The sequence below is a fragment of the Lactuca serriola genome, chromosome 1, assembly GCF_051521515.1.
Source record: "Lactuca serriola cultivar US96UC23 chromosome 1, Lser_US96UC23_V15, whole genome shotgun sequence".
Classification (NCBI taxonomy): domain Eukaryota; kingdom Viridiplantae; phylum Streptophyta; class Magnoliopsida; order Asterales; family Asteraceae; genus Lactuca; species Lactuca serriola.
In genome coordinates, this window is record NC_136408.1 from 174,536,431 (window position 1) to 174,554,942 (window position 18,512).

Consider the following 18,512-nt stretch of genomic DNA (forward strand, 5'->3'; position numbering starts at 1 on the left):
GAGAAGATGTGAAAGAAGAAGTGTCGATCACATAGGGTAAATAGGATAGGAGAGGGAGGGAAACAATTTGCTAAGGTTTTGGCCTGATACAATGCTATTGAGAATAAAAACAACTTCCAATTCAACTCACTATGTTTCTTTCTATAATTAATACATAAAAAACAGTTTACACACTGTTAATTATAATTCTTATTTCTCATAATAGTATGAGAAATATATTTCTACTTTTACATGCCGAGGCACAACATTATAAGGCTTGAGAGAGTAGGGATGAGCGTGGGACGGAACCAGTACCGACCCGTGCCGTTCCTGATTTTCCGAAAACCGAATTTGGTCGAAAGTTAATCTCGAGTACCGGACCGAATTAACATCACCAGGAATGGTACCGGTTTTTGGTACTAGTACCGGTACCGGTGGTACCGATTCCTGAATCTCATGTATTTGGAGTACCAAGTATTGTCCCATATTTTTAAATTCGGTATGGTTCGGTACCGGTTCCTATATAGAACTTATACGAGATCGGGATTTGAGACAAATTGTTCATCCCTATGAGAGAGTGGTACATGACATGCCACATTGGCACATCAACTTTTTGGCATCCATCTCAAGGACATATCATTTTTGCCATACAATATCCATGACATTTTAAGAGGTGGCTCTAAATTAAAAAATAAAATAGATAAATGAATAAAAAAGAAAATAAATAACTTAAGCCTCTCTCTCTCTCTCTCTCTCTCTCTCCCCCTCTCTCTCTCTCTCTCTCTCAACTCTTATTTTTCTCACCTTGGCAACACAATGCCGTTTGACGATGGGTTACTCGACATGCCACCTTTAGCGGTGTTGTATACCGAAAATGTCATTACCTTGCCGAACACAATGTCGTGTCATCCCTCAAGCCTAAGCTACGACATAGATGTACAAATAACGTATGTATGCAAATAAAAGGAGAGAATATTCCTTTCCAAGTTGCTTTTATTAATTTTGTACATATAAAAAGAATATTTGCAATATGCTGCTCAAAAAGAACATTAAAAAAATCATATGCACCATTACACAATTTGCTGCCTCACTTTATTTCTAGTGTATACAACACTACAAGTTTACATCTTCTCTTTATTTTCTACAATACATTTCGCTATTCACATTTCCATCTATATCGAATACCCTTTATGTTCGTCAACTTCTCAATAGCCTTCATACGATCGATGACAAATGCCAATGGATCCATAAACTCAGTTTTCCTCCCCGAAAGATATGTGCCCCATCACTTATATATCCAAGTATATATGTCTAGAAAGGTTTTTTTTTTGAACTTATGGCAACGATCAAAACACTAGCTAGTGATTGTATACCTAATTAGAAGTTTAGAAGTTGATGTAATTGCAGAGAGGAGTGTATATCGTATAATCTCTCTATCATAATGTTCTTATTTCCTAAAATTAGAAAATGTCTTTTAGAAATCAAGAAAAGGTAAGGAAGGTATATTTGCAAATAAACCTTCCAAATCCCATTCTCCCATTTTCAAGCTTTCTCCCGACCAATGATTTTCAAAACCAACCACCTCCTCCACTTTAACTTTCCCATCAATCTCCCCACTAAAGTGGTGGTTAAAATTGGTTGATTTCTTCTCAAACATGTAATTAGTAGCATTAGCATTAACATCTCCATCCATGGCCCCACTCCCAAGGTTACTATTTTCATTTTCCATTCCCATCATGTATGGTACTTCAAGAATACCACAATCCCCATATCCTCCGCCGTCTCCTCCCATACCAACTTCTCCTAAACAAGGGGAAACATTAAACAAATTTGAGTCACCATTTGTGTCACGATTGATGTGAGTTTGAAGGAGTGATGGTAATTGACCAAATTGGTCATGACCCTTCATAATCATAGAATTGTTATGCATGGATGAGGATGATGTGGTCGTTGTGGATGTCAGTGATGAGTCCATGCACATGGCCATGAGGTCATGATCATGCATGGTCATGAACATACCAGCTCCCATGACATCTCTACTTGGATCCGAGGATGTTTCGTCAATGCTATTGTTTGGTGAGCTTCTACAAACGTTGTTGTTCATTTTTAACCTTTTCTTTATCGTGGAGTTCCAAAAGTTTTTTATCTCATTATCCGTCCTTCCCGGAAGACGAGCTGCTATTTGAGACCACCTGAATATGTTTAAATAATAATTGTCAAACAACCTTAATTTCGGCAACAAATAATAATTACCATCCACTATATACTATAAAATATATGCCTTCCAGAAACATACTATAAAATATTTCCTAGCCAAAAACGAAAGATATATATTCATGTATAAATAATATTTTATAAATAGCATGAGTTTACTAAAGATAATACCGTTAATTACTTAATATATATTATTAGCACATAAGAACACATTAATTAATTTGATAAAATAATACAAATTTTATCTGGTTTAAGTCAATTTACATTCGATTGACATTTAGTTCACGGAGTATTATGATAGTTTTATTAATTTCTAACAAGATATGGTGTTATGAGCAAGTTCCACCGTTATTATATAGTGATTTTTATTTTAATAGTTTTGGATGAGCATGAGTCGGTTTGGATCGGTCTTTCGCTTAAACCAAAGCAAACCATAGAAAATTGGTTTTTCGGTTTTTAAACCAATATAGATTCGGTTTCTGCGTGGTTCGGTTTTTCGGTTTTCTTAGTTGGGTTTATGGATTTTCGTTTTTAAACTATGGGTGTATGAGCTCTTGTTGTTTTTTCTAGGTTTGGGTTCAAATCCAGAGAAAGCACGTTGTGATAAATAGTATTGTATCTATTTCAAAATATAAAAGTATTCAAAAACGGTATGTTGAAAATAAACATAAAATAATAAAGGGATAAAAGTTTAAAACTAAAAATTTAAAACATAGTAAATAATATGTATGTATGGTTCGGTTCGGTTTTTAAAACAGTTTTATACGTCAAATCAAACCAAACCATTATTTGTCAGTTTTTTTTAAATTCAAATTTAAACCATTGGTTATTGCTTTGTTTCGATTATGTCAGTTTTTTTTTTTCCCTTTTTTAGCTCAGTTGATTTTTTGTTGGTCCTACTAAAAGCAGTAATTAAATTTCCATATATATAGGCGTATAGCCCTTATGTTAGAGGCATAGGCATGTTGCTTTTTCTGAAAAAGAAAAACTGTTAAGTTTCCTTCTTGTTAAAAATAGATGAATTAAAAAACAATTTTAAGAGTTTTCCCGTTTCTTAAGCAAAACGTAATTATAGAGTTCTATCGTTTTCAATAAATGATGGGATAGTGAATGGATGCAACTTGTTAGGTCGTTATAAGAACCTATTATATTAAATCATTTAACATGCTTTTATTTGTCTCGTAAAAAAACTATTACATAGTTAGGTCGTTATAAGTACCTATTATATTAAATCATTTAACATACTTTTATTTGTCTCGTAAAAAAGCTATGACTACATATTCGTCATCTTCCTATTCATTTAAATGTCAAATTCAAAAGATAAGACGAGAAAAAATAATAATGTATTATACATGTTAATTGTTAAATATGTAGATGAAAAAATAGATGGAAAGAAATTTTATTTTTCAATTTTAAAATATCAAATTTACATAAATTTATTATTTTTTAAACCTACAATTGTGCATTTACTTAGCATTATTGTACAAGAAATTTGTAATGATCATCATGCCATTTTTTTTTGTTATAACTAAAATGTATTATACTTCTAATATATGTATTAATATATCAATCAATATTAAACTACACAAATTCAAATTTACGTGATAATTCTAGTAAGATGATTAAGTAATTTAAATGATATATGTTGTAAACCAAACAAAATATTAATAGCAGTGAGATAATAAAATGATTTTACATTATAAATAACATAATGCAAGATTATAGATAGGTGCTTTATGAAATACATTGTCATTGTTGTCAGGTTCTTTGTATACTCTTTTTTTTATCCAGTTTACTCGAAAAGAATTTATAAAAACTCGTTGTCCCCTAATAACTGTGATCGATGTACTTAAATAGAAATAGGATGTACTTAACTATTACAGAATTTGTAAATTCTAAAAAAAAAAGAATTGAATGATAAATAAGTTTCTCTTACTTGATTCATTTAATCTTACAATTTGATGAACATTAACATGATCAGAAAATGCTGTTTATAAATTAATGCAGGATTATGATAAATCTTTGAAAATCTACAGGAATTAATCTAGATTATCCATTATATAAATAAAACTGTTCATTTTATTAAGGCATAACCATCGGAGTATATATATATGTATACTACCTTCTTGACTTAGCAGGCACATATGTGTTCCCTTGGATGTGATCACAACAATTGTGTGTGAATAAAAGAAAATATATATAGCTATTTGAAGTTCACATTGTGAGCATTGTACGTATATTGACAACATCAAAAGTTCAAAACCCATATATCATACTCAAACCTTTGTGACTGATGGTATAGCTGGGATAGAATTAAGTTCAATGACTCGTATATGGAACCTTTTTAGCGACCCTTATAGTGTGTGCTTACCTATTTAATTTGTTGATATGCTTAATCTCTGCCGTTTCATACGTTATACACATTATTTGCTACTTATGAACAAAACAAGGGAGCATGAGAGGGGTGACACACACCTGTTGCCGAGAATAGAGTGCAAATGAACAATGAGTTGTTCTTCTTGTGGAGAAAATGCACCACGTTTGAGGTCAGGCCTCAAGTAATTGATCCAACGAAGGCGACAACTCTTTCCACAGCGTTGCAAGCCAGCATTTCTGGCGATATCAGTCCAACACCCTTGACCATTTCTTAACATGTAATTCATCAGCTTCTCATCTTCTTCAGGAGACCACAATCCCTTTCTAAGCTTCACCATTCCTTTATTGCTATTCGTATTGCTACACACCTTTTCTCTCATGATCGGATCTGGCTTTCTCATCACAAATATAGGATATTGATAATCCTCGGATAACAAAAGTTCAAAGTCGAGTTTCCTTGTTGGGAGACTGGGCTTTGTTTGAGATCAGATTGTACATATATGCTGAGAGAGAGAGAGAGAGAGAGAGAGAGAGAGAGAGAGAGAGAGAGAGAGAGAGAGAGAGAGAGAGAGAGAGAGATGGTTGGTCTTCTTGTCTTTAACTCAAACTTGTCTTTTTCGATGCATTTTTCTTCACTCACAAGGTAATCATCATATGTGTATGAGAATTGATACAAACTATTTTGCTTCCACTTCACATAATGATCATCTCTCTCTCTCTCTCTCTCCCTCTCTGGCTTCTCTCTCTATTGGCCTAAAGAGGTCCCCCTCCAATCCGTTTTCTACTCTACCTATCAATTAACAACCCCCATATCTTTCTTTACATTCTCTCTCTGGAGGCACACCCCACAAACATCACTGTCATCATCACCATTGCCACTTCAAGAAGCCATCACCCTCTCTCTCTATCTCTTTCTCTATCGCTTCTGTGTTTTTCAATGTCTGCACACGTGTATATGAGAGAGAGAGAGAGAGAACCAATGTACTCTTTTTGCATACGTTGCTAGGCTACAATGCAAAATTTGTAAAAAAAAAAAAAAAAAACATACAGTTGTCTTAAGGGGAGTAGTTGGAGATTACGTGAAAAGAAGACGGTTACATGTTAAAGCATGTCTATGTTTAAAGGTAAACCGCTTTCTAAGCAAATTAACTGTCGGCAGCTAATGTTTTTATCCCTTTACAATCATATCTATTATTGAAAATGAGTGATGCTAACAACACTACATATATAATAACACCTTATTTGTTTATTATCTTTGACGCCAACCTTTAACTTCTATTTTTATGTTTTCCAAAATACAACGTTTGTCCAATTGTCCTTCAGTTATTTCTATATTAATACGATTTGACATGAAAAACTTTCCAATTTCATCCACCACACGAGAGGACTTCAATTTTGAAAAAAAAATCATGCTATATTATCAATTTATTTATCTAATTTCTGCAGATAGGACGCAAATTTCGTTTAAATACGAGGAAGTTGGGATTTTTTTAAGAAAAAACTAATTTAGATACGAGTAAACTAGGATATGACTAGGTAATGTTTGTTAAACGTCTACTTGACAATTTAAATTCTGAAGCTATAGATTATTATAAACAAACTCTAAAGACAAGAGGAACCACACCATGCATACCAAGCATAAATATGACTATCCGTACCTTCCATAATCAATCCATGACAAGATTGGACTGATCAGCGATAATTTTACTTTTTATCAATAAAGAGACTTTATTATAAACTTAATCTTATCATAAATTCAATGTTTGTAACTACCATTCCTTTTAAAGGATCTAGAACACTCCCTTCGTCCGAAAAATGACTATTTTAAAATACACTACCAGGAAAATTATGATCATCAATTAGTACTTAAAAATGATTTGACCACAATGAAAAATGTATAGTTATAAGACATTATTATTGTCAAGGAGATGTACCTATCTTGTTGGACTAAATGTTTTATGGAGCCCTTTTCCTTTTATCCCCCAAAGCAAGAGAGTCGAAATGACTCAATTATATATGTTTTTAATTACCACCTCCCTCCTAGCACCTGACTGAATGATCAATGGTCAGAGGGACCAGGTCATGACTATTCAATATAATCACAATGCAACATTGTTGCTACTGCGGAAACCTACCATATCGTGAAAGAAATGAGGGTTACATCCAAATACACTTCAGTCCACCCACTTGGTTGTTGTAATCTTTCTACTTTAGTCATTCACAAATTTCTTTCTTTCATATACATGTATACGAACATTAGGCATTTTTAACAAATCCTTTCGGAAGGAAACGTTAGACAGTCCTCATATGAAATGTCATCTGCTGTATTAAGAAAGCTATGCAGCAAAAGCGTGTGTCATAACAATGATCATTACTCATTGTATCTTATTAATTAATTATAAACAACATCAGATATATGTTTTAAGAAATCTATTTTGATTGTTTCTAAAATATTTTATTGCTTTTGTTGAAGACAGAATAGGTGATATAATGCCCCCAAAGTAAGGTTGTGTTTGGTGCTCATAAGCTAGCTTAATTCTTGAGCTTATATATTGAGTTACATATTGAGGCCACATTGATATTTTTGGACAATAGAAGCATGAAGTAGAGACATAGTCCTGCTGAAAGTGGTGACGAGCGAAATCACAATCACTCTCACTATGTCTTGTTTACTCATGGCACAAATGATTCTTGGCAATCATTATTGCATTCTTGTTCTCACAATGCAAAATGGTAGGTTGAGAAATTTATGAACACTCATATCTACAAGAAATCATCACAACCAAACAATCTTACAAGTAGCAAAAACCATAGCTCGATACTCATATTTTATAGATGATCCAGAGACAACATCGTGCTTCTTACTCTTCTACAAAATCAACAAATCTCCAACAAACATACAATATCCAATAGTGGACTTGCTATCATAAACATCACTATCCCAATCAGCATCATTATAGGCACGCAATTGAAAAGAGGACATGGAAGGAAACATTAGGCTACGAAATTGAGTACCACAAAGATATTTCAAAATACGAAGAACAGCTCCGCAATAAACATTAGAAGGAGCAGTGACAAATTGACTAACCACATGAACTACATGAGCAATATTTGGCCGAATGGTGGTAAGGTAAACCAAATTTGCCATAATATTACGATAAAGGCAGGGATCTGATAAACAAACACCATTAGTTAGAAAATATTTTGCACTACACTTTAGAGGCATATAAATTGTACAATAATCCGAGAGTCGATCACACTTAAACAAATCTAAGATATACTTCGTATGAGATAAAATACAACCCATTGGAGATTGAACAACTTCAATCCCCAAGAAATAATCATATAACCAACATATAAGGGAAGAAGAACCTGATATGCACTAGCACAAAAACCAAGATAAATAATTATCGTCACAAATTTCTCAAATCAAGCGCGCGGGGCTTGTTGGAGACCATACAAGGCTTTCTGGAGCCGACAAACTTCACCTAACTAGTGAGAAATCCCTAGGGGGGGACATATATACTTCCTCATGAAGATCACCACTCAAAAATGCATTCTTGACATTCATCTGATAAATTTCCCATTGTCCAACCAAAGAAACAACAATGCAGGTGTGAACTATAGTCATTTTTTCAACTTCAGCAAAAGTCTACTCATCATCCATACCAAACTGTTATGAATATCCTTGTTCAATAATGTGACAGCCCCTAATTTCTCGGCCAGAAAAGACCGATTTAATTTATGCTTTTTAAAATAAAATCAGAGAAATCTTTTTAAAAGATGTTGCGGAATTGGTCCCCAAACAAAATATGATAAAAGTTTATCAAAACTCTTCATTAAGAAGGTATATGTTTTCCATATATATATCAAAACCTCGGGATGTCATGTTCCGATACAGATCCAAAAGCATAAACAAGACATTATAAGCCTTTCAACAGTTATTTACAACTACTGGCCTATAATCCAAAAATCTCTCGTTGTCCTCCGACTATGCTCGGGGTCCACTACCTGTAACATAAAAAGCTGAGTGGGTCAGGCTTGGGAGCCTGGTGAGCATATAGGGTTTTCAACCCACAATAATAATAAACTTACTAAGTTCATCAATCAACAATAACCCTGATTACCCGTTCCCGTTATCCTCACTTTATGTCCCTAAACACTTGTCACAAGGGACCTAGCCTAAAGAATATTATCGGGATGGACACTACTGCTAAGGGGTTTCCTCAGCCATATATGTCCTAAAGGCAACCGTGAGGGGGATGGAGTACAGCGAATGAACACTCTTAGTTCATTAACACCTACAGGTTGCGGACCTGCTAATGTTTCCCACTGGACTGTCTAGAAAGTCCGTGGTCGTCATCCAAACTCCGCTAGATGACTGGATCTCAAAACACATCGAGGCCTCTCATCAATTTTATTTTATCACACATCACAATCTACCCATGGTCTACCCAACATATTTGTAGATAAAAATACTTATACAGTTTAAAACTTGTATAAAACATCAACACAACAATCACCTCAAATAAATAATTAATATATTTACACATAGCACGTATTATAAGGTAAATACTTCATATCTATGTGTAAAATGAAAGTGACTATACACTCACATGATTTGATGATAATCGGGCAGCAATTTGTTTTCTAAAACGATCGTTTCTAATAAAACCGGGAGTTTTATTGAGAAACCGGGCTTTGTAAAAGTCGGGCTTCGAAACCGAAAAGATAAATTTTCCGGGCTTCTCGGGCACTTCGTGGGGTATTCCGGGCTTTACAATCGATACCGGGGCTTTGCGGGATGTTAATATGAAGAAAATATGGGTTTAGGGGCTAAATATGGCAAAATTCCAAAAATACCCGGGAGGTCTCACACCCTCCTATTTATAGGGGAAAGCTTTTGATCGGACGGTCAGGAGTCTTCTGATCCGACGGCTGAGAAGGCTCGCAGAGGGGGAGGCTCGCATGAGGGCTGCGTGTGCGAAGGGCTCTCTGGCGGCTTGTTATTGGACCGAGGTCTAGGGTCCGAAGTAGGGGGTTCGTGGCGCCTGCGAGGGTTCGGACTAATGAGTCACTACACACGCGTCGGATGCGAGGCTTGCCACCGAGGCTTCTACGTGTAGTCAGCGGATTGGGCCGCAGCTCGGACTCGGAAGGACATGACACGCCTCGCCAGGTGGCTTCGGTGACTCAGCAGGTTCCGGATACGTGGCACATGCGAAGCGAGGACACGTGGCACTTCCGGGTGAAGCCTATTTATGCGAAATCTCTCGAATTTTGTGCTAAAATCTTCTAAAATTCATAACTTTCGCATACGAGCTCCGTTTTTGACGTTCTTTATATGCACGCGTAGCTAAAATTAAGATCTACAACTTCCGTTTAGACTTCGTCGGCTAATTCTAACTTTAAATTTTATATTATTATTTTTAACAGACCGGGACAGGAAATCCGTTAAAAATTCATAACTTCTTCATCCGACGTCCGTTTTCGTCAGACTTTTTACCGTTGTGCTCCTAATGACGAGACCTTCAATTCTCGTTTAGGTTGTGTCGGCTAAAAATCGCTCGATCTAAAATTCGAGTTTTTAGCTGTCTACTAGTACGCTGAAATTTCGAAAAATCATAACTTCCTCATACGAAGTCAGATTTGGGCGTTCTTTTTATCGAACTTCTCGGTTTAACGAATACTACAACTTTCGTTTAGATTACTAAGGCTAAAAAGTAGTTTATCAAAAACTCACTTTTTACGACATTCAACACCGTGCCGGTTTTGTCGCGAAACTTCGACAGGTCATAACTTCTTCGTTATAACTCGGATTTTGGTATTCTTTATATCCCCGAAATCCTTGTTTCGACCACTACAAATTTATGTAAAGATATCGGGCTTATCTCACACTTTAATTTTGACGCTTATTTTTATTCTTAATTAATTAAGCCCTAATAATTAAGCATAAAACACATAATTCACATAATATTCACATAACTCCTTTTCATTTCTTCAAAATGAGTTACAAAGGTTAACCTAGACTATCAAATCAATATAAATGCCTAGGATAGAAACACGAGTGTTACAAATAAAGTCTGGATTTATAACGCCATCGGACCCATCAAACTTGGTTTTGATATTATATACCTAACGACAACCAAAAGTGTGCTTTCCAAGAAAGAGCGGAACTAAATCACATGTATGAGTCTAATAAAGAGCAATAAGTTCCACAACGATAGCGTTCTGCCAAAGGGGATCAAAGACGACCTCTCTATAGGATGTTGGCTGAAAGAGAAAATGTACATTCACAATAAATGAGGAAAATGTTGCAGGGTACGAGGAATATACAAATTGTGGAAGCTTGGTGGACTTTCAATTACGAGTAGGCCTTGGTGGTGGAGGGATCATGAGTAACAGATGGTGGGAATCTGGAGTTGAGGTTTGTGGAAAGCCGCAAAATCATCAAAAGAATTGGCATCACTGACAATGCTAAAAGGACCAATATGGTATTCTAAGAATACACATAGAGCTGATTTCAGAGACAACTTAGTCCGCTCTACATAAAGTCCTAAAACAAAACGGGTAGACCCAAAAACTCGCAATGAAGGGTAATTTGGATGTTTTTCTATATAGTTTTTCATAAAGAGATATCTCATAGTTGTGTGCAGTGTGTATGCAATTAATAACATATGCAATAGTAAGAACGACTTCTCCCAAAAAAATTGAGACCTAAGAAGCTAGAAGCAAATACTATGCAGTTATGATAAGGTGACAATTTTTTCTTTGTACAATATAATTTTGTTGAGGATTATTAGTACATCATTATTGGTGTACAGTTCCATTAGACACAAGTAATTGAGTAAAATCAATAAAAGTATATTCTCCCTTCAAATCACAATGGACGCATTTTATAATAGAAGAGTGTTGAGTCATGACTAGGGTTTAAAATCACTATGTATGGTGAAAAAATTAGGCATGTGCTTCATAAGATAAACCTACGTATAATGAGTGTAATTATCTATAAAGGAAACATAGTAAGTGGATCCTCCTTTAGAGGAAAACGGTGATGGGCCCCACACATTAGAATCCACAAGATCAAAAGGAGAAACAAAATGAGTGATATTTTTATTAAACGGTAGAGCATAAAATTTTGCCAGTTTACAAACATAATAGTCAAAAAATATTATGAATGATCAAAAAACCTAACAAACCATTAAAAGTTAAAAAATGTAAACATGATGAAAACCCATGTCCTTACCGAGAATACCAAAGATAAAAATTAGAAGACGAATGATTTAAATGAAGGGATGACAAATCGATACTAGAAGCAACAACATCAAACACTTATACTTTCTCGAAAACATGAAGCTCCCTAATTCTACGGCCGATCCCAATCACCCTATAGGATTGTTGATCTTCTACACAACATAATGAATCAGAGAATAAGACCCATCAACTAGACTTTTCATAAATGACTGACCGAAGCAAGATTCAAAGTAAGTGTAGGAATATAATGGACATCAGTCAAAGATATATGATGAGTAACAATAGAGCCAACACTCTTTATTAGCACAAGTGTAGCACTAGTAGACATTAAAAAAAATAAGTGAACTAGTAGATAACGAAGCAAAATATGAAATATATGGTGACATATAATGAGATGCACCAAAATCTAATATCCACAAGGATGAAGGAATAACTAAAGTGATGGATGAACATGTTAGATTAGGTGTCTAAGCCAATTATTAAATTGGAATGTACTTGAATTACAAGTAGAGTCCTTTTGCGTTACCCTCAAAACTAGTAATTGACAAAATGACTTTTTTCAGAGAGGTTGATTTATTGGTTTATAATAAGATTAATAAATAGCAATAAGTAATTTATTAATATATTATGTAAATAATATAATAATTAGAAATAGTATTATTTAATTAATAATTAATCAAAAGTTAATTTTGGGATTAATTGGATTAATTTAAAGTATAAGGACTAAATGTGAGAATTTTCAAAAATTGAGCAAAGAAACGCCAGCAGAACCTCCCTGGAAGGGACGGTTTTGGGGAAGCTCCTTATGGCTTCTAGAATGCCTTGGGGGAGTAGGGAAAGGTTAAAGGAACCTGCCTTATTTGAGATATTAAATGAATATTCAAATAAGGGTTCCCTTAGGATACATTAATCACCTATAAATACCTCTTAGTAGCCTTAGAATTTTCGGCCACTCCTCTAAATGCCTTACAAATGAAAAATTACATTCCCTCTCCCCTCTCCGCTAAAGTCTTCTATTGCTAGGGTTTGTGTACAAACCATTAGAGGCATGTGATTTCTAGTGCTTTCTTTCTAAAAGAGGAATTGTTGATTATTTGCTACAATAATTAAAAGGTATGTAAAACCTAAAAGCCTTTGTGATTTTCAAAATTAGTAGGGTACTCCCAGAGTTCTTGATGTTCAATTATTTGTTGCAAATCAATAGAGAAAAATATATCCAATAGGTTGCATGTGAACTTAGGGTTAAGTTTTTCCACCACATATATTTTTTGTAACCTATAAAGCCTATCAGCGGTATCAGAACCATTATTTTTAATTGATCTTGCATGATGTTTAATAAATCAAAATCGGGGTTTATAGAAACTAAACCCTAGAAAATGTATTTTCGAATATTGTTCGTGTTCTTGAAACCCTAGCCTCCACCCTTAGGTTTTCGAAAATTGCTAGGGTTCTTGAAACCCTAGCCCCCCCAACCATTTTTTGAAAACTAGGGATCCCTTTTAGGGTTAACTTTGTTTCCTTATTTGTTACTTTAAAAGCCTTAAAATCTAAACAATTAAAACCTGATAAACCTTAACTCTATTTTTAAAAATTTGGGGGATATGGATTAGGATTAATTTTGAATTATTTTATTAATTGGTTAATTGTAAATAATTATTTGGTCCATAATGATTTAATTAATTTAATTAAATTTTTAATTAAAAGATAAAGATGAATCATAACTGATTTAATATTAAATGATTAAAAGAATTAATTTAAAGAATTAATATTTAAACCTAATATTTTGAAATGTTTTATAATACCCCTTATATATTATTATTATTAAAACTTAATTACTATATCTATAAGACAAGTCAGTCAAATCGCTAGTACTCATTAGTCACGATACCATGCGATAAGATGGTATAAGGAAGTGGCCTATAAAATGACCGTTGAATAGGTGTCCACCCTCACCCATTCCTCTCCTGTGTGGTGGAGAGTCATTAGCCGAACGGATTTCATAAGAAATAATCTCATTAATAATTATAATGATATAAAAGTACTAGAATCTTATTTTAAGTAAAATCTCACTCTAATTACTTTACAAAAAATGTGAAAAAGTATGCTAATCAATGAAAATGTCCATCATACTTTAATATGTCGTTAGTGGAGCGTGTGTGGTTAACCGACACACTAATAGGGACTATAAAGAGAAATGATGGCCATATCAAAAACTATCATTGTTAATGGAGCGTGGGTGGTTAATCGCCACTTTAATTTGAGATGATAAATAACACGAGGGAGCCAAACGTGTTTGCATGGTTATTCACATATTTTTTGTGATCCTCTGTATTCCAGTCACAAATAGAAAAGCATAATGTGAGATTAAATATGTCATTGAAAGATTCAATGAATCTCAAAAGATATAGGAATTTCTTAGTTTGAAATTGGTGAATTATTTTTACCTACCTTTATAAAATCACAATAATATTACGACATCCCTCTTCTTAGTTGTGAATAGTTATTTTTAATCCTAGCCTTGAATATTAATTATGGGTTAAAATATTAAGGATTTATATCAACTAACTAAAACTACTTATTTCATAAATATGTCGGTATTCAACAACGTTGCTTCTACTTCACACCTCCTTCATGCTTTATCACCATACATCCCCGATGAGCAACCATCACTTCTATCCATCCTTATGAGACTTAAAGACACAATCTCACTAAAGCTTTAATAAATTGAAAGTACAATAAAATAACTTCAATGTGTGCTTATGTTGACAAAGTGAAGACATATGTTGATATGCTAATCAATATGGGCAGAGTATTTCCAGAAGAACTTGCAATAGATATGATTCTAATTTCACTTCCAAAATGTTACAAGAGCTTTATGGCTAACTTCCACCTTAATAATCATGGAGTCCCACTCATGTGACTTTCCATAATGTTAAGGGCTGAAGAAGTCAGAATTATCAAAATGGAAGTCATTGCTCGTTGCAAAGCAATTATTGATGATGAATTTGAGCAAATGGTAGTTTCTCTCCTTCATAAGAATGAAAGGATAGTGAATGGAATATTCAAATAGAAACTCAAGAGAAAAGTTTAACATGAAGTTGCTCTATACAATGACTCAATTGAGCCTTATTGTACTTGTTGTGAATTCAAAAACTACAATAAAAGAAGTTGCCATGAATACCTGAACCATGATGAGGATGATTTGTTTCAAGAAACTAAATCTAGTTCACCTAATTACACAAATGTTTCATAATATTAAAAGCATCAGTCCTTGATACTAGATGTGTTTTTCATATATGCTTGGTGCTGCAAGAACTAAAGATTGATGTCTTCAGCTTAGAAGAGATCCATCCACTTATGGAATTGAAGAAAGTTTTTATGTTGCATTAGCTAGGGAGATCAAGTTGAAGATTGAAGTATAGTTATGAATAATTTAGTTTGTTTTACACAAATTGTTTTCTATTGTAAACATTATTTATTTTCCTGCATTGTTTAGACAAGGATTTCGATATTCTTTTAATGATACAAATGGTTCGATTTTAGCTTATAAAAATGGTGTTTTTATGTTTGAAGCTTTACCTTGTAATGGTGTGTATGAAACTGTAATTTTTGTTCATAGCTTATGCAATAACCTATTAAATATTGATTCGTCTAATGGTGAAGACAAAGTATGCTTGTGGCATTATCGTCTTGGACACATTGACAAGACACACATCGCCCCACTCCAAAAGGATGGAGTGTTGGAATCATTAGACTTCGGGTCAGATGATGAGTGTGAGTCTTGTGTTTTGGGTAAGATGACAAAGTCACCTTTCACTGGATCTCTTTAAGAGGATAAGGTTTATTGGACCTCATGCACATAGATGTGTGGACCCTTCAGATCAACCACAAGGGATGGAAGTCAATTCTACGTAACATTTACGAATGATTGTAGCAGATATGGATATATCTACTTAATAAAACTTTGAAAAGTTCAAGGAGTTTCAACACGAGGTCGAGAATCAATTGGGAAGGAAGATAAACATGCTTCGATCTGATAGAGGTGGGGAGTAACTTAGTATGAAGTTCCAAGACTATCTTAGGGAATGTGGAATTGTTTCACAATTGACTCCTCCTAGGACACCACAACTAAATTGGTGTGGTGACAGGTGTAATCGGACCTTGTTAAACATGGTTCGTTCCATGATGATTCGATCTTTCCTTACTATTTCTTTTTGGGGTGTATTACTTAGAGACAGACGCCCATATTCTTAATCTTATCGCTACTAACAAAGTAGCCAAAAAAACCTCATGAGATGTAGACATGGAAAGTTCTCTCGCTAGATCACATGAAGGTTGTCAAGCTTTCGTTAGACAAGAAACTTACAATAAGCTAGAACCTAGAAGTGAGTGATGTATTTTCATTGGTTAACCACAAAATTCTTTTGGATACTTGTTCCACAGACCTAGTTAGAACATGGTTTTCATAGCTCGAAGAGGAGTCTTTCGCAAGAGAGAGCTCATTCAAAGAGAACAAGGCAAGTCATATCGATATGGAATAAATTCCATAATCATCCAATGAAGGAACATTAGAAGACACTAGCTCTCAGCGAGAGGATGAGACTCTTGTTGAGCCCATTGACAGTTCATTACCTCTTTATCGATCAATTATAGTTAGAATTTCATCAATGCTCTATGGTTTCCATATAATGTCTGATGGTGATACATTTATCAATGATGGTACACTAGTAAATTTGGATGAGCCGACTAACTACAAGGAGGCAATGGCGAGCCCTGAGACTGCCAAATGGAAAGAAGTAATGGACTGCGAGATTCAGTCCATGTATAACAACCAATTTTGGAATTTAGTTAATCATGAATCTGGTCAAAAGACAGTAGGTTGCAAATGGATATTCAAGAAGAAGACTAACATGGATAGGAAAGTGTACATGTCCAAAGCACGACTGGTTGCAAAGAGATTTACTCAAACCTTTGGGGTTGACTATGATGACACCTTTTCACCAGTGGCTATGATAAAGCTTATCATAATAATTCTTGTCATAGCCTGATCTGGACCCACCATTTCTGGTCATCAAAGACATAATACTATATTTTACTCCGATACGTATTTCGTACCATCAACATCTGAAAGTGTCACAGAACAAAATTCTACTATTCGTTCCTAACTGACACACATTCTCCGAATGAGACTACCCAATATCAAACTTAATTGAACTAGGCATCTATAATGAGTCTTATCTCATTAACGGGCAAAACTACTAGGCACCCAATACCGACTTTGTTTCGACAACACTATCCTAATTTAGTGTATATATTTAACACAGAGTATTTAGGTAGTAATATATTTTTATCTTTCTCTCTGATAATAGTTTTTTATTATTATCACATAATATATATATATATATATATATATATATATATGTATGTATATATGTATATATGTGTGTGTATGTGTGTGTATGTATATATATATATATATATATATATATATATATATATATACTAACTCATAAAGAACCATATATGGTTCACATATCCTATATCATCAAATACATTTCTAGCATATATTCTAGGGAATAAACATATAACTGATATAAATATTTCGAAAGATATTTAATACTTTGATTAATACCTATATTAAAATCATGTTCATGAAAGGGACTATGCACTCACCTAACTTAGATGAATGACTTGAGATTTGGGCAGCGCTTTGCCAAGTACTTTAGCTTTTCTTATTATGTGACCTAGGTAATCACATCACTAGGTTGTTGGATTAATGTCTAAGTCCATAACTATAACTGGTAAGACTTGACCCGACCCGACATGGTCCATTTGGCTTGCATGGCATCATGCATTTGGATAGACTATAATGAGAGAAATAACACTTAAGGTTTGTTAGTATATTATAAGTTCTAATATATTAATATGATTATTTAATTAGTATTGATCAAGAATTAATCTAGGATTAATTAAGCGATCAAAAGAAGACTAATTAAATATATGGGTTGATTGTGTAAATCATCCATACTTGTATAGTGGGCTAATGCTTCATGGATTGTCAAGTTGGGCTGAAACCTATAAGATGCTCCATGGATGCTCCAAGGTATATTTGAACCCATGGATCCAAGGAATGGAAAGCCATGACAATTAGGGTTGACCCTAATTGTCACTAACTATATAAGCATCTTATTGTTGACAAAATCGACACTAGATGATATGTGAAAGGGCTAGCCGGTTTTATGAAGTGTGGATTTATCGCTAATCTATTCCAAGTGTATTTGGTGTTGTGTGAACAATTTTAGGTGTCACACTTGGGGCACTAGGCACTCAAGCTTCATGAAGACATTCTACATCAAATAGGTATGTAATTCTAACTTGATATATTCATATGAACCAATGTTATTATGCTAGTTAGGATGAATACCTTGGAAAGTTGATATTTGCATGTTTAATAGAGAAAACATGGATGCAAGGTATTTAGGGTTGCATGTACACTTAGGAGTGTTAGAATGCTCAAAACTCAACAGTGGTATCAGAGCCTAGGCTTGTTTTCAATTATACTTGATGCAAATTGCTGAAAAATGCTGAAAAAATCGATTTTCTGGCTTTCTGAGCACTGGACTCGCCGAGTGTAGAGTCTTTATATTGTAAAAAGTCGAAGTGGTTGTTTCTTTAGTTTTGCATTTTAG

General features: G+C 34.2%; 2 protein-coding genes across 2 annotated transcripts; both read right to left on the reverse strand.

Moving 5' to 3' along the window:
- Positions 1 to 958: 958 nt before the first annotated feature.
- Positions 959 to 5,056, reverse strand: MYB83 (myb domain protein 83). The gene is made up of 2 exons (XM_079038698.1): positions 4,669 to 5,056; positions 959 to 2,171 (listed from the first exon to the last, which is right to left on the reverse strand). Exons 1-2 carry the CDS (start codon positions 4,968 to 4,970, stop codon positions 1,454 to 1,456), a joined length of 1,020 nt encoding a protein of 339 aa, XP_078894824.1. The 5' UTR covers positions 4,971 to 5,056; the 3' UTR covers positions 959 to 1,453.
- A 2,382-nt stretch (positions 5,057 to 7,438) lies between these two features.
- Positions 7,439 to 8,200, reverse strand: LOC145064137 (putative mitochondrial protein AtMg00240). Its single transcript, XM_079011646.1, has 3 exons — positions 8,096 to 8,200; positions 7,870 to 7,951; positions 7,439 to 7,740 (listed from the first exon to the last, which is right to left on the reverse strand). Exons 1-3 carry the CDS (start codon positions 8,198 to 8,200, stop codon positions 7,439 to 7,441), a joined length of 489 nt encoding a protein of 162 aa, XP_078867772.1.
- Positions 8,201 to 18,512: the final 10,312 nt, after the last annotated feature.